Source organism: Castor canadensis, chromosome 13 (assembly GCF_047511655.1).
Source record: "Castor canadensis chromosome 13, mCasCan1.hap1v2, whole genome shotgun sequence".
Lineage (NCBI taxonomy): Eukaryota > Metazoa > Chordata > Mammalia > Rodentia > Castoridae > Castor > Castor canadensis.
In genome coordinates this window covers 26,880,080-26,903,751 of record NC_133398.1, presented here as the reverse complement: position 1 = coordinate 26,903,751, position 23,672 = coordinate 26,880,080, and the positions used below count along the sequence as shown (strand labels likewise).

Sequence of the window (23,672 nt, the reverse complement as noted above, 5' to 3'; positions counted from 1 at the left end):
GAGGGCCTGTGGTTGTTGGAATGAGCAGATAGTTGGCTGTGAGGGTTCCTAAACCTTGAACTTTGAGAAGTACCTCTCTAGAGGGAATTAACCATGTTGCTTTGTTTTCTGTCCCTGACTTCTCCCACCACCCCTCCCCCACCACCCTGTTTCCTGTTCTGTCCCTTACCACTATCTACTTCTAGGTGAACATGCCTACAAGTGTTCTTGGTGCTCATTCTCCACCATGACAATCAGCCAGTTGAAGGAACACTCCCTCAAGGTCCATGGAAAAGCCCTGACCCTCCCCCGGCCACGGATTGTCAGTCTCCTCTCCTCTCATGCCCACCACTCTTCCCCAAAAGCTACCCCATCAGAAGAAGTAGAAGACTCCAATGGTAAGATTGGGCTCTTCAGCTACAATTAACAATTTAGGATAGAGATGGACTGGGATTAACTGCCATTCTAAAGGAAAATCTTACATGAAAACATGATTGTTCAAGTGAAGGAAGAAGCATGAAAAGGTTGAAGCAGCCTAGATACTAAGGGGTGTGAACTCTGAGCATCTGTGTGGGGCTCTGGTAAACGTATCCATGAATACCATATGAGCATGATCTATGGAAAGAAACATGCTAGGTGGGATGTAACAGTGTTGTGTTCTTCCATGGTAGGTTTGAGCAAGACAGGGATGGAATATCAGGCAGACATCTCTTCCATATGCTTGGTTTTTAAAAATTATTTGTTTACTTATGTATGTATTTATTTGGCAATACTGGGGTTTGAACTTAGGGCTTTGAGCTTGCTAGGCAGGTGCTCTACTACTTGAGCCATGTCCCCAGGAGTTGTTTTTATTTATATTGTGTTTTATAAAGTTTGTGTGCTTTGAGGTGTGTGGTGTGGGAACTATGTAAGTTAACTGTACAGAACCCACTGTGGGAAGAGGAAAGGTAGATAAGTGGGGCACATATGTCTTGATAGGTGACATGACACTATGATGCAGGGTTGGGGCAGCATAGTGGGTTTTTTTGTTTTGTTTTGTTTTTTTTTTTTTAGTATATCACTGTTGTACTAGGGGTACATTGTGACATTTACAAAAGTTCTTACAAAGTTGCACAGTTGAATTTACCCACTCCATCTTTCTCCTTTATCCTCCCTCCCAACATAGTGATTTTTTATGGCTTAAGGATGTTGAGGAAACATTTGTTGGGAGATGAGTTCAAAATGGATCTACTCATGGACAGTGTGTCCAAAACTCACAGGGCAAAGAAAGAGTCCAGTCTTGGAGCTGCATGCTTGGGATAGGGAGTAAAGGGGGGACTTTATTGTTTTGATCAAACGAAGAAACAGACTGCTGCTTCACATCAGATGGCTGCAGAATCAGATACATAGGAGAAAATTAGAGGAAGTCTGTAGATATTGGAGGTAGAGAAGAGCTTGGAGCTGCTCTCCTTCAACCCCTGAACAATGCCTGAATCCTTCCTGCAGTGTCTCAGAGCCAGTAACTGCCACTAGCTTGAATATTCAAGCTTAGAACAGGGCTGTGTCCCACGTTGTCTGCTATTCCATTCTTGGGGTGATGTCTTCCTCAGCTGGTTGTCTAAGGACGGTAATAAGCAGAGACACACACATGTAAAATGCCTAATATAACATCTGGAACATAGGAAGTATCTAATGAATGGTCATTTTAGTTCTGTGATTTTTCCTTCTCTGGTTGCAATTCTGGTCTTAGGACCATGTATAGCAAGTGTGAATTTGGGGTTACTTTTAATGTAAGAGTTTTAACTGTGAGACTTTTTAGTTGATCTGATGACCTATCTGATGGCCCAAAGTGTCAATATGATCTAAGTCTCAGATTTTGAAAATAATTAATAGGTGATCTTTATTCATGAGGTTTGTGAGTAAGAGGAAATGGAAAGGTAAGTCCTGAAACTGTCTTTCTTGTTTACCTTTGCAAACCATTAAATGCTGTTAAACACTATAGCTTCTTAATGGTACCTATGTCTTAAAGGATTTCTGTTTAACAAAGAAGGCTTGTTATGATGGCTTTGACTTATAAGAAACTGAGCACACAATCTCCTTAACTGTTGTTTAATAGATTAAAATGAGGTAGGGAGTCTGTGTTGTTTGTTTTTCATCTAGAAAACTGTGAAGAGTCTCAAACCTAGGGCTAGGTGAGAGTATACGTGAAAAGGTAAAGAAGATGCCCCCTTTGTACCTTTAAATTCTGTTTATTGGAAAAATGGGTATATTGCAACCAAGGAGGGAAAATTGAATTTTATCTAAATTGCAAAATCTTTATTAACATTAGTTTGTTTTCCTCTGACATGGAAGCTACACATGTGGAGTCTTTTGGGTGAAACTGATCCATCCAAACACCATTCCCAGCAAAGGCTTTTTCTGCCTTTCAATGCCTCTCAATGTCATACTTCTTCCTTTGTCTTTCTCCGTTGAAAGATGGGCTTCTGTCACAGGAATCCTCTAGACCACTCACTACATGGATGATCTTCCTCTCCATAAGCTCTGAAGAGTTAAGTTCCACCACTTTCCTGAGCCTGTACTTGCTAAGAGTTCCTCTGAGCACATATGAATCAAAAATGAATACTGTACTGTTTTGGCCTTCTAGTGTAAAATCAAATACTTAAAAGACATTATCAGCACTAACATCTGATCTAACCACAACCCCAAGTTTGAGACCTAACCTTTTAAGAGATGGTTAAGATTCTTACAAGCTGGACTGCGGAAAAGGGTGGGTGTCATAGACATATGGCAATCTGCTGTTGAATAACTCTGTATAGTGTAGACAGCCTATCTTTACTCAGCTATGGACAGATAATTTCCATAATTTGTACAAATGATTTTGTTTTCCTTCTTAAGAAAGAACACAATAACTGTGGAAGTTCTGAGTAATAACCATTTAATGAGGCCTACACAAAAGTCATTGACCTGTGTTGTTTTTAGTGTATACAAACAAGCCATATCAAAAGACCAGCCATGATTAGTTTAATTTGGTGACCAAAACGTTGTTTAGAAGTGAAATGAACAGAAAGAAAGGCATCAATTAGGCTGTTCTCATGAAGAAATAATTTTGTGGAAAGAATAACTAATACTTTATTCATTCAGTAAGTATTTTCTTGAAGCCTTACTCCGTCTTGTGTCATGTTGCACAGCAAGGAATAACTGAGAAGGCCCACATTAGTTGGACTCATCCAGAGATCTGGATGGTGGATTCCTAGAAACAGCTTAGTCTGGAGGATGGAAAAACAGCTGTGGGGCTAGACAGTAGCCTGTAAATCATGCTTTGAATGGTGTTTGAAACACACATGTGAAATCCAATTGCACATTTTAATAGGGAGAAGCTGTGGGGCTATTGGCTCTCAGTTAAGGTTTCCCACATTGCAGATGCCAGGACACTGTGAACACACAAACCAAAAATGTGTTGCAGACCTGGGGGTTTGGGGGGAGTTGAGATCCATAAACCCAGGGAAATCACCAGTATGTCCTTGGCTTGCTGAAACCCTAGTGAGGGATGTGAATAAAACAAGTTGACATACTCACTACTCTTTGCAGTGGTCAAATGCTGGCTGTCTTGAGAACAAGCCAGTCCTCTCCTGCAGAGGGAAACAGTCCAGACAGGAGGTTCTACTTAAGCTGTTCTTGCTCCCAACCCAGAGGGAAGCTCTATAAGGGAGGGAAGTTGAGAAAACAGAAATGAGAGGTGGAGGGCAGATCTCACCCCAGCTGCCTGGCCACACACCTGTTCTGCACATCAACAGACCTCTTGGGCTCTGAGCTGTCAGTCTTGACATATTTCACTAGCACATGGATCCTCTACATATTCTTCATGATCAGTTGTTGGAAGGAAAAGCAATGATCGTATGTGTTGGTTTTGTGTATTGGATAATGGGAAATGACATGTAATTGCTATTCAAAACAATGCATTAAGGGGAGACAATAAGGTTGTCAACAGAGGGAAGTGCTCTGCTCTGTTTGTGTTTGCTGTGTTCTTTCTCCTGCCATATAAAATGTAGGACTGGCTTTTATCAGGCTGTTTCCAAGTCTCTGTTTTCAGAACAGGAAAATACACATACACACACAGCTATAAAATAACAAAGAAACCAAGACAGCATAGTTTAGCTATGAGATTTGTACAGGTCTAAGAAAGTACACAAGGCGAGGGCAATGGATATATAATTTAAAAATCAGCCATGTCCTTTGTAAAAAGTTAAGCCAGTGGTGACATTCCTTCCATTTTTTTCCTCCCATGAATTTCCCAGATGAAAAACTTACTTTATTTCTTCTGTTTATCCATTTATACCATATGGAACTGCTTGCTTTAGGAAATAGCTACTACAATGCATTGAAAGCAAATCAAAAAGTAGCCACTAAGACCAGATATAAAATGAATATGGTGAATGATAGTAACATAGGGATTTTTCCTCATGCCCTAATTAGCAACCCAAAGAAACACAAAGAACTCTTGGTCATCATACACCTCACTTTGTAATAATGGATCTCAACAGAGTCCATAAAACAGAGAAGTCTTTGGTATTACGAATGAAGGAAAAACACTTAATGAGCTATGTGATTTTATTTTTGTTATAACATTTCAATTATAATTTTTACTCTAAATTCTAAAATAATAGTCAATAAATTGTTTTTATCACGATACTTCTTATTAATAAGAACTACAGGAACACGACATCTCAAAGTCTTCTGCATTGCATTCAGAATTGACCATTTATTTTTTTTCCCCATTGCAGAGTGGCCTCATTAACAAATACTGATGTTTCCTGCCATCTCTGTACTTGCTACCTTCAACTTCTAACTTCTTCATTTGCACTTGTAACTTGCTGAAAATGCTCTGCCAGGAACTTAGAAGAATTTCCTCCTTGCCTGCTTCTTTCTACCAATTTATGACTTTTACTTCCTTTAAAGATTGGCTTTTATTTTCCTCAACTCTACTCTGATTACTCTTCTACCACTCATTGAGAACTCTCTTTGCACTTTTGTAGATATGCTATAGGTTTTGCCTCTAATTTTCTAGTGGGCACAGTTAGGTAGATATTTAGATAAACTCTTTTGACTGAAGTACACCAAATTTCAATTTAGTTCATTGGAGTCAGTCCCTAAACTTATCTAACCCCACAGAACCAAATTACCTAAGGACATAAGTTTATTTCACTTGCATTTAAGAGGTAAAGTTCAGCAGAAAACAATCTGCAGAGGAAACCTTAGGGACTGCTCTCATGAAACTTTGTCATGCAATTTTTCCATCAAGATGAATAGATCTTTTTGACAAAAGTGTTTTGAATGTTGTCATTGTTCTCTACATAATGAGACCATCTATGGAGGTGGGAAACTGAAAGTTGAGACAAGTAAGCCTTTCCATCCCTCAGAAGGAGGCAGAAGTGTGGTAGAACTGGAGAGATGGACATTGCTAGGTGGTCACCAGGTAGCAAAGCCTCTTCCTGGACCCAGTGCAGACCATCATTGCCTGTGCAGCAGGCAGCCTGTTCTCTGTCTCTGAACATACAGTGTTTGTGGGGAACTAAGTCTAAATCCAGAGAAGCTATAGAGTGGAAACAGACCAACAAAACTTGCTAATGGGTAGAACTTTCTAATCTCCCTGAAAATTTTTCTCACCAGGCTTTTAACCTAAAACAATATATTGGTTAGAAGAGACTCGTTTTATAACACGTATTGGTTTATTTCTCCCAACCATAAATCAAGAGTTGGCAAACTTTTTCTGTAAAGGGTCAGGTAGGAAATATTTTCAGCTTTGTGAGTCATGCACTCTGTCACAAAAGCTCAGCTGTCACGTAGCAATGTGAAAGCATCATAGATGATATGTAAACAAATGGATGTGGCTATGTTCCAATAAAACTTTATCTACAAAGACAAGGGGGAGGCTGGATTTGGCCTATGGATGGTACTTCACTGACCTTTGGTATAGATGATTGTAGGAAAAATTACAGCAACACTCATGAAATTAATCCGGTTTTTAATAACTGCCATTCTGAACCTTTCTGTTTAATATATGGGATACTCCTGGGTGTTGCTTAAAATATAATTTGTCCTAAATATATTCTTTGTTTCATATGTGAAATGTAAGACATTGGACAAAGCTTTAAAAAAAATTAGTGCGTGAATTATATTTAAGCATAAAAGGAAAATCTTCTCTAAGAATTGTGTTGAGTCTAGCTTTAAACTATCAACTCATTTAACCTCAACTCCAGCAATACTTGACACTTAAAAATTAAGATCTGAGATGCCTGCTTTTTGAAGAGAAGCTTTTCAGATCTCTAAATAGGTCAGACATAAAATTCAACCTTTAAGAGGATCCAATTAGTTGCTAGGGCATCAGACCTTCCATGCAGGTTCCAATTGCAATCAGATTTCTCTTGGGGTAAAAGAAAAAAGAGATGGTTTCTTTAAAAATGACAATAATGAAATGGAGACTCTCGAGTGAATAATTGTGAAGTACAAAGATTTACAACACTTATTACACATGGGATCTAAGACATAATTTTAATGGTTTGACTATAATTTTTAATGGGTTGTGCTTGTCTCAAAATTATCTGACCAGACACTATTCACCTTTCCTTTTTGACATCAGAATTTCTACATTAAAATGTGATCTAGAGTTTATTTTAATGCTTATTATAAAGAATGACATTTCTACTATAAAGTCTTAGAGGTCTTCAACTCCAGGAAAACAAAGTGACATGGAAGATTCCGAATCCTATACACCCAGAAATCTGCAAGCAATAAACTATTAAAATTAGCCTCGATAGTAAATAAGAACCCTCCAAAATAATCATCACTCTGAACTTGAAGATCATATGGCAGATCCTTCCCAAGAAACCCACCTGCCTGGGATTTGTGACTTTTTGAATCAGTCAGTTTTATGTGCCAAGGAGCAGAAAAACATTTCAAGTGTAGACTTTCCATGTCCTGGGAACTTAGTCAACTAACGCATCTCCCTCTTCCCATGCCAACAAAAACATTGGGTCATCAGAAATCAAGAATTTACTACTAAACTTACTCAGAGCTAGTTCCTAGCAACAATGGAATTTGCTTTGTAATTCTGCATTTGGCTTTTGAATCTCTTGACACACTGCTTGGAGAAGATTTTTCATCCTCCAGAACCTCACTTGTGGAAATGCCTAACAGAAGAAATCTACTTTCTTATTTAGCAAAAAATACATCCAATTATCAGTCCAATCATCTAAAATAATCAATCTTGTTTCCTTTTTTGAAAGGTAGGATTTTCCCTTATCTTATCTTTGCCCACCTTGAATTTTCAGTCCCTGAAGTCAAAGGTAGAGGTTTTAGCTCAATTTTGAGTCAAAAATCTTCCCAACTATCCTGAGACTTCTTATGACTCCTTTTCTTTCAAATAATGCTTTTCCTTCTCTGAGGTAGAGGAAATGGTTTTAGAATTGGGAGGAATGACACAAGTGAAACGCAATTCAGAGATAAAGATCCTAGGATAACCTTTCTGAAGCAGAAAGCATGCCCTGAGAAAGATGGTTATGTGATAAAGAATTTTTTTAAATGCATAGATGATAACAAGATGCCAGAAATAACATTTTAGAAGCCATTACTGTTCATTAAGATAAATTACATGAGTTTTGATGTTGTAGCCCAAGAAAGCATATCCAAAGGATGCACACATTTTCTTAACTCATCCAGAATCCTTTATCATACCCAGTGGTCGTGGTTAAAGGAAAATGAAGAAATAAAGAATGGCTAAGGTGACATGAGAGGCAAATGGCCAGGTAAGAGTGTGTGTTTGCTTTTTGCTGGTTTCAGTCCCTTGCTACTGATACCCAGAAAGGAACATATTCCTGCCATAGGGACTCTAATCCTGTACACAAGCTCCACCCAGGGAGGTGTTTGGCCGAGAGTGCAGGTCCCAGCTAAAGTTTCATGTGCCAGCACACTGCTCTTGGAGAAGTTATTCCAGGGCTAGGCTCTGCAGCTTCTTCAGGGACATAAAATATTCTTAGATGACTCGCACAAGTCACTCCCCTTACATCATCTTTATTTTCATGCAGTGCAAGGATAGCCACACTGAGCGATGTAGGACCTTCCAAACCCTTCATCTAGTTCTTGACTTTTTAGCACTGCTAGTAATTTTTTTCCCCTTGCCCAGTTTGAAACTCCTCTACTTGCTTTATGTAAGTGCCCTGCATGTCTCATTTAATTCCTAAGGGATAAAAATAATTATTTTATTTATTTAATTTGCCTTAAATTTGTCATGTCTTAATATGTCTGATGACTCAGAGGTACAACTGATAGTCTCAGAAGAAAACTGAGGTGCTGTGGAGTGAAATGGTAAGTTCAAAAATCACAAAAGCTATATGTGGTAGAGCTGAGTTTCATGCCCTGAGTCCATAGCCTGTGTCCTTAACCTTTTTGCCTCATTGAAGTCTAACAGCAAAAATACACATTCAAGAAATAATTCAGTGGCTAAGGTATTGCCTCTTCTTATCTGTTTGGGGGCTTTGAAATCTTCCAAAGGAAGCTAAAGGCAAGTTTTTTATTATTTACCGATATTTAGAGTTCAATAGATTCACAGATATTATTAAGCTAAAAGATCATATTATAATGAAGTAAGAAATTGTGTATCTAGATTTTGATGGCTATAGCTATGGAAAGGAGAAGGAACTGAGACATAAAGGGCTTTGTAGACCCACGCTGGGCCTTAAAAGGTGAGTAGATTTATCCAGGCAGAAGGAAGGACATTACAGGTGAGAGGTGTCAGAAATGAGCAAACAAACAGATGAAAAGACTTTGGGACCATAAGAAGACCAGAGTGTGGGGTAAGGTTAGTAAGAGAATAGAGGTGATACCAGACAGTCGGGTAATTAACACGAGGAAGAGGACTTTGGATTTGTTAAGAAAACAGACTAAATAAGGAAGCCCAACAGCAAAGCACCCTTTCCCCTGTCGAGCTAGCAGTGTTTGATAGATGCGTTAAGGTACAGGTCTAAGCCTTGAAGAACGAGTTTGCATTAAAAATAGTCATGGGTGTAATCATCCTCTTTTGCCCTCTGCTTGCACAAGTTACATCTGCTCATGATTAAAGAACAGCTTTATGGTCGTGCATAATATAAACTGTATGGGATGCTGTGGTGCTAGCCCCTGCAGACCCAGGATAATTTCTAAAATAGTTTGCTTTAGAGTCACCTCAGTATTTGGTCTACAAATAAGCAAACATAGCTTTTTTGTTATTATAATTATTTGTTTTACAAGAACTAGGGCCACACTATAGGAACAATTTTACTTTCATATGATTTTATTCTCATGTGATAAGTTCCATCCCATCACTTGACTAGATTTAGGTTTGAAATATGAGGGTCCATATCTTATAACAAACAAATAAAAACTATTCCTTTCAAATAATAAATATTGAGTATTTAAATCCTTTGGATTTTTAAAAATGTGTGTGATAGATATATTTAAGGTGAGATGCTCAGAATTATATAAGGTCTTTGAGAATTTGCTAATCAAAATCCATTAATTTCATATTGTCTCACTCATCTCAAAAATTACATAATTAGAACCTCTATTCCTACTATTTACTTATTTAAAATACTAGTAAATTGTCTATAAGCTAAATGACAAAATCAAGATTAGAGACTGAGTGAACTGTTGGAAGTAACAGGCCGAAAATGAGATTTTGCTAGGGGATAAATACAAAATATGTTGAGTAGCTTCTGACCTCTGTATTCACTTCCGTTTTGGGACTTGCGAAATACTCACATAGTTATCAGTTACCATATCTGTCTCCCCTGCTATAACCTGTGTGCTCTCTGAGGTCAAGGACTGTTTCAGAATGCTAGTCCTGGCAGGCTATTTAATAAGTACTTCTTAAATTGATTTGAATTAGAGCCGCAAAAGCAACCGCATAGAAGGAAAGCCGAGGAAGCAACAGTTTATGTGTGAAAAAGCCTGGGAATTTCAGAGACTGCAAGTGTTTGGAGAAAAGTCACTGAAATCTGGCTACATGTTTCCTGGGATGTGATGTCTTGCATTGCTGCATGTTTCTTTTATCATTCCACCCTCCTTGATTGAACTAACTTCTACCTTCTGTCCTCATTGATAACATCATATCTTTTTTAACTTTCTTTGACCCTAGTAACTAATTCATCTCCTTTAAGCAGCCAAGAAGAGGAATGGACACATTCCTTACTTTTTGCTACATCTTGAGACTATTTCTGCTTCCTTACTGGTCCCATTTCAAATGCCTACTCTCTGCTTATTTTTCTTCTTATCTTCCAGAATGTTATTTCATCTTCCTCTGTGGACTCAATGTCAGGCTCCCTTTCTACTCCAGGTGAAACCATCATGCTCTAGAATTCCAGTAGATTAGTCTAAGGCAGGAACTCAACAGAAAATTAAGTTTCCTTAGCTGGAGAGATGTATCTTCTTCATGACTATAGTCCATCTAAGGCTAGAGTCTCCATAACTGTCCATCTCTAGCATCTCAAACTCAAATTTTCTCTAACCACTGCTTGGAGGTCTCATTTCCTTCCCAACCCAGTCCAGACCTAGGGTTAACCATTAAGAGGGACTTTCTCCAGCATTCTGGTTTCTTCAGCTCCCGTGTCCTCCTGATTTCCAAACTTGCTAGATCTCAACCCTGAATTACCCTCATCCTCTCCTGTCTTTCTGGCTCCAGTCTCAGTCTTTTCCAGTCTGTTTTCCAGGTTGTCGTTGTTAATCACAAATATGATTGAAAATAAATGTGAGCTTATTCAGATTTATTCCTATATGATGTCAATTTACCCATAAGCGTGTCATGGTATTTTCTTGAAGAGGCAGGATTAGAGTAACAACCAATGTGCTAGAAGTTGCCAAGAGCTGCCATCTTTCTTCTCCCAAAGTAAATGGAGTGAGCAGCTGTATAGTTAATAGCTGTGGCAATCACAAATTATTGTACTTGTAAGTTGTGATTTTATTATTACTCTGATTTTACACTATTTTAAAATTTTGCCCATGGGTAAGTTTTTAATTAGGAATACAGAGAAGGAAAGATGAAGAAATTCGCATTTACCTTGCATGCAAACAAGAATAATGTCACCAACACTTCTGTTAGAAGAAACACAGCAATTATGATAACCAAACCACAGGCAGACAGTGAATTGTGAGTGAAATTCCCAACAAACACATTAAAACTGGTAAATTCTATATGTTGTTATGGTAACAGTAAAATAAGATCACTTTTGCTAATGTATCTGCAGTATACTTTTATAGCTTGGTTTATTACCATGACAGAGTCCTGAAAAAATTACCAAGAAAATTAAGTTCAATGATTAAATAAAAGATTATTTTTTTTAAATGATAGTTTTTCAGTTAGGTTTTGAAGGCCTTTGTTATTATGTGCCTTGATCCCTGTAAGTTCTAATTTCTAGAAATGTTTTCTGAGTCACAATATGCTGAGGGGAGTGTGTTGAATACATAGATGTCACCTGTCATGTGTAGTCAGAGTAGGAAAGGCTGAGAACTGTACATTGGAGAAGTGATGATTCTGTGCAAGTCAGGACAGATTTGTTTATTTATTATAATTTTATAAAATCAGAGAAAGCAAAACAATGTGGAGAAAGATGCTTTGTAATCTATAGCATACTGTGCCCTTTGGTAGTTGTTTTTCACTCATCACCATCCCCTTCCCAGGAGGTAATTTTGGTGGGGCTGGCCACATTAAGCAACTGTTAAGAAAGTGTTGAGAGCAGTCAAGCCTCAGAAACTCAGACTCTTCTTGCAGACCAGGTGGAGCAGCGTTCATTGTGTCTCTGAACTTGCTGGATCCAGAAGGGAACAAAGGTTATTGATGGCAACTGATCCACAACATTTGGTTATTCCACAAGCTGGTCCAAGTTCCACCCCAGGCATTCTTGTTTGCTGTGGCTGCAATCAGGCACTCTCACTCAGGGGAAGCATCCAAATGTTCCATGGAACCTCTTCCCCAACTCATAACAGTTGCTTTTCATTGGAGTTTTGGAGTTGCACAGTACTGCACGACTCCTGCAGTACTGGAGGTGTGAGTCTTACTGTGTATCACTGGATTCATTTTGATTCAGCAAATGCCAACAAGGATCATTTTCACCCCACTGGAGCTACTGAAAGTTAGGGGTAGATGATCTTCTGAAACCAGTTCTCTGTATATCGTCTTTATTCAGTAGTCTTCAGATCACCATGCGAAGTTCAAATTCAGGAAATACCATTTGTGTTACAATGAAATGTGCAGTCTTGTGCGGATGGCCTGTCTAACTCCATATCACACATGGGTATCCTTAGATAAATCACTTACCTTCTCTGAGCTTTAATTTTTCTCATATGTAAAATAATCATGCCTCCTTTATGGGTTTATTTCAAAGATCAAATGAGATAACACATGGAAAAGCTTTCATATTCTATATTACTGTAGTGATTTGCTTCTATTATTATAGAAGCAAATTTCCTACCAAGTTACGATAATTGGTCACCAACCAAAGAATGATGAGAATTTTTTTAAGGAAAAACAAATGCACGTCTTGCCTTGGAAGTTAAATAAAGTTACTTTACATTATGAACTTTCTTGGAAGTCTAAACAATTCAGTGTTTGGAAAGTGGTGCTTAATCTGACGCCCTATTGGTATAAACTTACTTGAATTTCAAGGCCTGAAACCATCTACATAAGAAACTCATTAGGACTTGATATCCTGATTGGCAGGTAGAATGCATTGATAAGTCACAGAGTCAGGCAGCGTTAGTATTCTTTTGGGCATTTATCTTTGCATGTTTTTAATGAATGGTAACTAGTATTTCACAAACATTGCTTCACTTCATCTATGCAACAGTTCCATGAGACAGGAATTTCCATGACCAACTCCCTGCTGTGTTAGGAGGAGGAAAATGGGTTTAAGAAAGTGAAGTGAGCCAGGTGTGGTGGCGTACTCCTGTCATCCCAGCACTGAGGAAGTTGAAGCAGGAGAATTGTGAATTCAAGGCCAGCCTGTGCTACATGGAGAGACCTTGTCATTGTTAACAACTGGCAGAGTTGTGGCTATCATGCTGTCAGCCTGATGCCACAGCTCTGTTTTCTATGTCACACTGCTTCCTTAAATCTCATTCTTGGATCCACATCTCAGAAAGATATCCCTGTGAGCCCCAGGAAAGTGCTCTGTGTTGGAGATATTAAAGCCATTCTTGGATATAACCTTCTGCAAATTTATTTCTGTAATTACAAGCTCATCTTCCAAATCTCTTAAGGACCAATATTCCCACCTTGCTGCTCACTTTCTTTTCTAAAACTGCTAGGATCTGTATTCAGCATGTTATTGATCCCACTCATGAGTGGTCTCCCATTGGCTAACTCCAGCACATTTTCTCTACTCCCTTTGCTGTTTACACCTGCCATTGCCTCCTTTCCCTTCCTCTCTCATGGCTTTCATAATGTCATCAGTGAGTGCAGAGGAACAAGTCCATAGCCCCTGCTCTTGCCTCATCTTTCTTTTTTTGTCTGTGGCATTTAAAAGTGCTGATGTTCCTCCTGGGCAGATTCTCCTCCTTGGTTCCAGTCCTGCTGTCTGTTTCAGGCTCTCCTCTAGCCCCTCTGAGAGTGGCTTCCCCTTACCTTGTTCTTACCACTGTTCCTCTTGCTGCTGTCACCTAAAGCTGGGTCTAGTCCTCTGCCCTGACCCCTCACAAACTCACAACTAACTCTCACTCTGGATGCCTAGACCTCCAGTTCTAACCTTCAGTTATACAAGCCCTGGACTGTGTTCTATCTGCTTCTCCCTTTCTCCACCTGCAGATCTCACTCAGGCTTCACCCAAAAGATTTTAAAATGCAATTCTAACTTCCTCTCAAATGGATCTCTCTGCCAGAGCTGTTAGAATTCAGCAAGAATCCTTGGCATGTTCAGGTCATCTTGGACCCATGTTTCATTAGCCAATCAATTGCCTACTCAGTCCTATTGTTTACATCTCCTCAGTTCTTCCTATATCCATTCCCTTTGTCCCATCCTATCTCTTGCCTAAACTATTACCACATCCATTCCATCCTGCTTGAAATTTTTAACAGCTGTCCTATTTTTTTAAATGCACTCAACATGCTCCATGTTCATCCCCCAGTCTTCTCTCTTCCCATCAGCTCCTCATCCTCATGATTCTACCAAACTGAAATAAGCATTTCTCTTCCCACCCTTTTGCTACATGCCTGTTCCTCCATCTCTACATGTCAGACCCTTCTTGTCCTTCAAAGCCATGTACTAATTTCTTCATTTCTGTGATGTCCCCAGAAATGAGTCAGTTCTTTCTCTGAACTCCCATAGTGCTCCGCCCTTTCTCTTTTGGGGATGTGGTCTGATCTGCCCACCCTATAGTATTACCAAAATGGTAATACTATCAGGGCAGGGGGGTGTCTTCGTGTGTGTGTGTGTGTGTGTGTTGATTTTTGTTTTCATCATCTTTATATTTTAAATACCTGGCATTAATGCTGCTTCCCTCTTGAAGAAAATCTTCTACAAGTGTAGTAACATGAAAGTTAGTTGTGTCCCTCAAATAATTATTACAAGACTATAAAGCAGTAAATCAAGATTTGAATTTCTGACGCCACAGTCTCACTGTCTTCTAGTTACACTGCTAACAGCAGATAATGGACTCCCATGGGTGTCTTCCATTCTTGGAGAACTCAGTCGTTTTAGTGTGTGACGTGGTAATCTCCCCTAATAACCCAAAAGTGCCTGAGGTATGAGGTCTGTGTATCTCTATCAAATATCTAACTTGTAGCAGATATAATATTTGTTATGAATACACAAACCATTAAAGAGCTAATCAGTCTAGAAGACTATTATTGTATCACTTTGCAAAGTAGTATTTTTATCATTGATTTGAGTCTAAATGAGTCCAGGAAATACATATTAAGTGTCTTTGGGTTTACAGATAAGGAGTAAAATGCAGATCTAGAAATGTGTTGGATAATGCTGAGACTCGGTTTTTAGATGAAAACCTTTGAAAGTGTGCTAGCTGATTGACTACAAGTTACAGTTTGTAGCATGTGGGTGCACCACACGGTTGCCTGTGCTTTCTTATTGTTTTGCATAAGCAGGGTTGGTAGGGAACTGAAAGGGAAGACTACTGAGTTTCCTTCTTTCCTTTTCATAGATAGTATCGTAATCTATTCCAGATGTGAGTGCAGTACAGACAGTAGGAATGGAATTTCAAGTGAACAATTCCCATGCGCTAGTAAAATCCAGAAGAGAAGAGACCATGTTTTCTACATAACAACACAGAGTGGAGTCACGGGCTGGTGATGCTCCATCATCATTGGGGAATGTGAATTGATTTATACCAAGCCGCCTTCCCATCCAAGAGATAGTTGATCAGAGATGTGGGTACAACTTACAGACACAGGAATGGTAAAAATGTGAGGCCTGTATCTTACCCTTCCCCTGCTTAAAACCTATTGGTTGCTGTCTACTTTGCCTTCAGAATAAATTCCAAGGCCAACATTTGAGCCACACATTTCTCTGGGATCTTTTCTCACCAAATTTCCCACCCCTGCCCACTGAGCTGCTGTCAGGCTAAACATCTACCTTTAAAAGTGTCCTCTGCTCCAGGCTCTGCTGTTGCTTCTCCCTGGGAAACCCTTGTGTACTTAATTTCCATTCCCCTTGTTTTGAAGACCTAGAATAAAAGAAGGCAAGAGTTTCCTCTCAGGCAGACAGACCCTCACGTTTCTCAAATTGAATAGAGCCAAACAATCCTGAGGGCATGCTTAGTGAATCTAGATATTCCCAGGAAAGCTGTGATGTGCTTACCAGTCATGAAATAAAGCCCCCAAATCCATACAAGCTGAGAAGCTTGTGACAAAATCCCTCTGAGACAGCAGGGAGAGGCAGACAGTCAACATGAGGTGACAAGAAGTGCTATCAGGAAAAAGAAACAAGGGTGAAGGGTAGAAAGACTGGGGTGAGAATTTCAGGATGGCTGGGGAGGGCATCACTGGTGATAGGAATGATTGGGGCCACACCTATAAATTGGACATGAAGAACCTTGCTCAGAGCTGGAGGCGATCTTGAAAAAAATTAAAGAAATATACCCCAGAATTGTTGCCAGGAAGGACATTGGAGTTTGGGAATTAAATTCGCTCTGACTTTTTTAGCAAGTTGATTTGTAATCATTCTGGGTGCATTGTTATCTAACAAAATGGGTGTGAATCATTTCTTCTGTGGCATTATTCAGGTTGAGCCCTGCCTTTGAACTGGATCCAGGCCCCACAGTCAAATCCCTTCCCGCTTCAGCCATCTCTACTTACCATATAGCAATCAGGCTGATGCCCACAGTGGATGTGTATTTGATTTTGCTCAGAATCAACTATTCAAAAAGGAGCTGAGAGCATCTCCCTAGTGCCTAAAGCTGAGAGAAATATTGCACACATTTAAAGCAATGTAAGACATTCCCACTCCACTTGACCCTGCAGCCCATTTGGGGAGACCAGATTCTTTGATCTATGGAAAACTATATAATTCATTGCAAAGCTGAAATGATATAGGCTTTAAGTGCTGTGGAACTGAGGCCTTTGTAAGCACTCACTGTGTGCCAGGCGCTATACTTCACATGCTGGTCTCACATCAAATGACTAACTTTGTCTTCAGTTAGTAAGTAAATGAGGAACCAGAGGTCTGCTTGGTTGAGTGTCTTAGCAAGGCTACAAAGAGGCTTATAAGCATATTCTGGAAAGCTGAAAATGGACTGTTCCTTATTTCCTTCCTCAGTTTCCTCATCTGTAAAATGGGAAGCAATAATTCCATAAGGTCATGGTGAAGCTCAACCAGAGACTTTATAAAAAGCATCTGACACAGTTGCAAGCTATAAAGCAGGCTCATACAGTAAAAGGTGAAGCCCGGTTTCCCTACTTGATCCCTCTGGCTTCTTGGAGTCTTACACCCTATACCTGAGCCCAGTGTCACTGAGTTTAGAGTGTGTTGAGGAGCTAGCTAAGGGAAGAACCTATTGCTTTAGTGACAGTTAAAAACATATCTTAACCCAGAGCAGGGATTTTCTTACACTACATGGGAATAGGTGAAAAGAAAAGAAAAGAAAAAGATGAGAAACTCACTGGTTTGTTGGTTCAGAGACTCCAGCTCGGGGACAATTTTAGAATAGCTTTGCACTTTGAAGTGTGGCCGCTCATTGCTGTTCTTGATCAGCCATCACCCTTCTCACCTGATTTCCATACCATCACTTAGAACTCGCCACATATCTAAATATACATGCTTAAACCCAGATGTGCTCTTTCTTCCTCATTAATCTTTGAAGAAATCTCCACAATGGTTTCCGGTCGAGGCTGTCGCAGCTCTGCTCCTCGCCAGCTGTACATTGTAACTGGCTCCTTGAAGTCAGTGGGCATCTTCCCCCCAGCCAAGTCTTGAGGAACCACATGGCTTTGCCCACAGCCTGCAAGCTCTAAACGCCATCTGAGGTTACGCGCAACCTCGCGATGGGTGAAGCCAAGTCATTTATAGAAAGAGGCTTTTGTACGCAGTGCTTTTTGTTGGATCTTTCAGTGAGGTAAAGACATCTATATGATCTAAACGAACAGCAGGAAACATTACTTCCTCCTCACACAATTCAAAAGAGTCACAGGTGAATTATGCATTGGGTATTGTAAGAGCTTCTCAATTAACAATGACAGATGACACTCAGCGTTTCCTTTGAAAAACATTAGGAAAAGGCTCCTTGACCACCCATTCATTTGTTTCTCTGCAAACATCCAGCCTGTTTCCAGGAGAGTTTTAAAGAAGAGAGAGAAGCTTTGGGTTACAAATACCGATTAGGACAGAAGAAATACCTACAAAGTTACCTAATGGCTGTGGCAGAAAAAGAACACATTTTTTAAATTGGGCATTTGGGAGCCTCAGGTTATGTTCCTATTTACCATCTCTGTTTTTCTAAGCCACTGTATACAAAATGAATAGTCTGTATATTACCTATCTGGGATGAGAGTACATTCCTGATGGAGGAAAATTGGTTAAAAAAATTATACAGAGAAAATGAGTTCAAAATACCTGAAAGTATTCCAGGAATACCTTCTCATGGCTTGCAAATGACACTATTTGCATGGCCTTGGCATCCGCTATAGAAAAGTCATGAAGTACTAAACATATTACCTATTACACCAATGCATCTTACAAACACCTGTGTCTATCAATGGATGCATGAAGGAGAGGAGAGAGTTGCACGACGAATCATCTACAGTGGCTTCCAGATGTCTTGATAAATCTGTTTCTGAGTGGTGATTTATAGCTGATTAGGGCCAAAATGAGAAAATAATGCCTTTGGGTTTTTTGTTTGTTTGTTTGTTTGTTTTGTAGTATGTAGGTTTTGCACTTGCCAGGAAGGTGCTCTACCACTTGAGCCATGCCCCCAGCTCACAGAAAATAATGCCTTTGGTTTCTTGAGGTTGGCCATGGCTTCTGAATTACATTGCATTCAAAATCTAGTGTCCAGAAGCCATTGGGCAATTTTAAAAGCTCTAGGATGATTTCAGCTAAAATTGATCAGTGTTTCATTGAGAAGGCACTATTAAACTTAGTGTCCAAAAAGAGAGTGGCATTTGTTCAATTGGATTTTCTTTCAAATGCAAGTTTTCCAGACATTGTTCTTGTTGGAACTCTGGATGTTTGCAACAGCTTTATTGAGCCCTTGGTTTAGGCCAGGCTCTGAGCTAAGTTCTGAGTCTTGTCAACTTCTAAAAAGTTAAAAAATTATAGATAGATGGATGCATGCATGGATAGCCTAATTCCAAAGTACGATGAAGAAGATAAGTTGATCTCAACTTAGCATGAGTACTAATGAGAGAGACCCAGAAGGGGAATTGAGTAAATGCATCTGGAAATACGAGGAAAACCTTCACAGCGATGGAAAATTTGAATTGAGCTCAGCTTGATAGATTCATAAGGCTGAAAAGTCTCAGAAGGTATTGTGAGACAATGAGTATGAGAAGCTTTCTATGTGACTGAGATTGATCACAGTGTGGAAACACTGTGGGTTTTGGGTAAAGATAAGTCAGGAAAGATGAAGAACTGCTGAGCACCATGGTTCAGAGTTTGAATTCTTTTTTCTTGTTAAAAAAAAAAAAAGAGGGTGAGTATCACAATCACACTTGCATTTTAGGATAGAAAGGACTCTGAGGAGAAAAAGAAATAGGGAAATAAAAAGTCTCTTGGAACCATTTTGCAGAAGAAGTTCCCACAAGGAACCCCGAGGGCCTGAACATAGCAATGGCACTGGACTAGTGAGTGGATCACAGAAAAAGCTTTCCAAGAGGCTGAACCAATAGAGCAGAATGTGCAGAATGAAAGAGAGAAAGGAATTGGGATTTATTCTGATTTCATTGACTTGGTGAACAGAGATGCCATTGGAGAAAAAAGTACAGAAAGACAAATAGATTTGTCTCCAAAGATAAGATAAGAATGACAGCTCAGGACTCCTCTTTGTCTTAGGTCAGACCTGCCTGGATTCTCCCTAGATGTAGAGGGAATGACAACAGAAAGCTCCATGCAGAGAAAGGCTTCGGGAGACCATTTCAATGAGCTGAAGTGTGATGGAAAACAAAATCTTAAAAAAAAGATTTTTTTTTTTTTTGCTGTGTTTCTGTAATTTTGAAGATTTATTTTTTGTTGTTGTTGTTTGTTTGTTTTGGTTTTTGTCTCATCTACCCCTGATCATATTTCAAGGTTTTGTTTTTACTCATCAGAATGGCAGGAAGTTTTCAGTGTGTGTTTCCTTCAAGTTTGGCCTCAACCTTATTTTCAGGATTAGGCGTTTGTTTTTCTGTTTGCCTCCATGACAACCAAGCCCAGAATTCCTATATATAGTCATCCAGTGTCCATTGTCCTCCTGGCCATTGTATCATAATCTTGTGCGTCCAGGCCAGAGAACTTCACTGATGATAGAAGACAAGGAGGGGCCAGGGTCCTTGGCCTGGAGATTTTCAAGGCATAATCAAAAGAAGGAAATAAAATAGTGTAATTGCCTCTAGAGATTTATGCTACGCCTTAGACACTATCCAGAGGAGTTGGAATGGTTTGTGTTCTAAAGTTTAGTTTCTAATAGTTTTCTTTTGGAATAGTCTGTAGATAAAGAACATTTTTGAGGCTCGTCAAAGGAAATAATCAGAAAGCCACATTGATGATCTATACTTTTTGTCAGTATTCTGGATGCCAGATTTCATTTGATATTAGTTGCACAAAGTGAACAAGAATCTTGAGAAAGACTTAAGTTAAGGCACAAAGGAATTTAGATGGAGCCTAGGAAATCTTTTAAACAAGCAGACTTCTTGAAATTTGTGAGTCATCTTGACACCTCTGTGCTAAATACTGTTTTAGTGACTTAAGACATACATATATATACATATATGTATGTATGTATAGTTGTCTACAAATTCAGTCCCGTAAACACTTTCTTAGCCAGGCACTTCTCAGCATCTTAGACACATTGGTGAAAAAAAAAAAAAAAACAGCAAGAAACCTTACCCTCATTACAATTTAAACATGTAGAAACAATATCTTATGGGCCTTTATAGCCACAGTTGTCCACAAATTCAATCCAGTGAACATTTTCTGAAGTACCATAATTGTTACTATGATGATAATTAAATTGTATGAAGTTTGTAAAGAAGCTAATAGATTATCTTATCTAAAGGAACTGAAAAAATTATTGTGGTAAAAAAAAAAAAACACATGACATGAAATCTACCCTCTTACCAAATTTTGAATATACAGTTATTAACACATATAATTACTCACATATAAATACACATATAATTACTCCTGATAGTTGTACTCCTGGTCTCTACAACTTTTTCATCTTACATAATTATTATACTGTACCCATTGAACAATAACTTCCTACTTTCTTCCTCCCCAGCCAATAGCAGCTCCCATCCTACTTTCTACCTATGAGTTAAGCTACTTTAGGTACCTCATAGACATGAAATTTATTCAATATTTGTCTTCTTGTGACTATTTTATTGCTCTTAGCAAAATGTTCTCAGATTTTATCCGTGTTGTAGCACGTGACAGGATTTCCTTCTTTTTTTTTTTTTTAGGTTGAATAAAGTCCTCCATTGTGTGTGTGTATTTTTTTTGTCCACTTATCATTGGTGGAAATTTAGGTTGTTTTCACCTCCTGGCTCTTATAAATAATGTTGCAGTGAACATGGAAGTGCAACGATCTCTTCCAGATGCTAATTTTAGTCCTTTCGGAAAAATGGCCAGAAATATGATTGCTGGATCACACTATAATTCCGTTTCTCATGATATAAGGGACATCCATCCTGTTTTCCACGTGGCTTCACCATTTTCCATTTCCAACAATGGCATACAAAGTTTCAAGGTTCTTCAAATCCTTGTCAACAATTATTTTCTGATTTTTAATAATTCCATTCAAACCAGGGAATCCTTTCTTTAAAATCCCTTAAGCGCTTTATTTTCACTTATAATATGTGTTCATTTTCCATTGTTGTAATGTAGAGTTGAGCCCCTGTATTTGATCAGGATCCTCTGTGTTCTCTCCTACTAAAACACACTACCTGCATTGCAGCATGGTCTGCTTCTAGCTTTACTTCCTCTTAAATGGAATGAGAAGTGAGACATTTGTGAAACAGTCTTAGAACAGAATTTTCTAGATTTTTATGTTCTCAGTTTTTTATAGTTGATCTCACCAAAACATCATTTGACAGTATTTTTTTAGCAACTTGACTTTAACAAGTATTTTCAAGGCATTCAATGTAACTTTCATAGAAATAACTTTTTGCATTCATATTTCATGATCATATATAATATTTGTTATGTTGAACATGGACAAAACCAAATATAATGTGTATACAGAAGTTTGGAAACAGGCTGTGGATATAGGTCATTTGCCTAGCATGTGTGAGGCCCTGGCTTCAATCCTTATCACCCTGAAGTAAGTAAGTAAAAAAGTTAATAAATAAATAAAAAGTTTGAGAGCAAATAAAACCAATTCTTAATAGCATTAACTCAACTGCAGGAATCAGAAATAAATAGAGCTGCTGGGGAATGGCATACAACCCAGCAACCCAGCAACCCAGACATCACTGTTGCCTTGGGTCTTCCTCCGTCAGGATATTGTAAGGTGTGGGGCGTTGATCAACCAAGTGTGTTGGTGGAAGGTACTTGTGTGATTTGAAGTTGAGGTGAGAATCACAATGTGTATATGTTGGCAATTCATAGAGTTGAACAAAGAGTTCTGTTTGGATCATTGGGAAAAATTTTTACAATGAAGCTGACATTCCAGCTGAGTTTTGAAGACTGAGTAAGAATTTGCCAGGGAAAAGGAGGAAGAGCAGCAAGTAGTCCTGACCAAGGACTAGCAATGATGAAATATGTGGAATGTGCAAGGAATTGGAAACTAACCAGAAGTGAAACTGGAGACAAGGATGGGAACCAGACTGCAGAGCTTCATATTCTAATTTAAGGAATGTAGACTAATTTGACAATAGTGCATCATCAATCATACTGGTGGTCTATGTTATGTGTCTGTGATACGTATGTTGGCCACATTAGATCTTAGAGGAAGAGAGACCAGGTTGCGGGCATCAAAATTGCACAGGTGTGATGAGGACCTGAAGGGACAATGGGTGGAAAGATAAGGGAGTAGAGAGGAAAGCCAGTGATGGCAGGTCATGAGATTTGTCTGGTGCATGGTTGAAATGTGCTACCGCAAGAAAGGGTGAAAGTCTGAAAGACTGATAAAAGAACCTCACAATTTGACTTTTAACAAAGATGTGAACCATCCACTAATGTTCAGAGTGCAAATGGAGATGTTTGAGGAAAGATGATAGTTTTCAATCTGTTGGGTAGATTTGAGGCATCCATCAAACATAAGGCACAAAACAGATTCTCAGCTTTTGATGAAACTCAATGCAACTCAAAGTACATTGAGTTTCCCCTGCACCAGAATTCTCTGTTCACTGCAGATTCCTGGGTTACTATCATGTACACAAAAATACTTAGACTATTTTTGTCCTTTGCTAAGTTTATAAGCAGTTGTATAAAAAAAGTTGCAAGCCATTCCAAAAGTTTTCTGGCTCTTAATGAATATATCTGTAGCTGCTCTCCTGTCATTGTTAGGGGCCTTTCTCGAAGTTTCCATAGTTTCTTTTTTCTTTTATTTTTATTTTTATTTTTATTGTTTTATTATTCATATGTGCATACAAGGCTTGGGTCATTTCTCCCCCCTGCCCCCACTCCTTCCCTTACCACCCACTCCGCCCCCTCCCTCTCCACCCTACCCCCTCAATACCTGGCAGAAACTATTTTGCCTTTATTTCTAATTTTGTTGTAGAGAGAGTATAAGCAATAATAGGAAGGAACAAGTGTTTTTGCTGGTTGAGATAGGGATAGCTATACAGGGAGTTGACTCACATTGATTTCCTGTGCGTGTGTGTTACCTTCTAGGTTAATTCTTCTTGATCTCACCTTTTCTCTAGTTCCTGGTCCCCTTTTCCTGTTGGCCTCAGTTGCTTTTAAGGTATCTGCTTTAGTTTCTCTGCATTGAGGGCAACAAATGCTAGCTAACTTTTTTGGTGTCTTACCTATCCTCACCCCTCCCTTGTGTGCTCTCGATTTTATCATGTGCTCAAAGTCCAATCCCCTTGTTGTGTTTGAC

The 23,672-nt window shown here is 39.0% G+C and overlaps 1 protein-coding gene across 6 annotated transcripts in view; it reads left to right on the top strand.

The window, feature by feature from the left end:
* Znf462 (zinc finger protein 462) overlaps positions 1 to 23,672 on the top strand; it is a 137,494-nt gene that overhangs the window by 71,183 nt on the left and 42,639 nt on the right. For all 6 annotated transcript variants that reach the window (XM_074051319.1, XM_020184359.2, XM_074051322.1 and 3 more), the window contains exon 7: positions 186 to 377. In XM_074051319.1, coding sequence (XP_073907420.1) covers positions 186 to 377 — 192 coding nt within the window. The remainder of the gene's footprint in view (positions 1 to 185; positions 378 to 23,672) is intronic.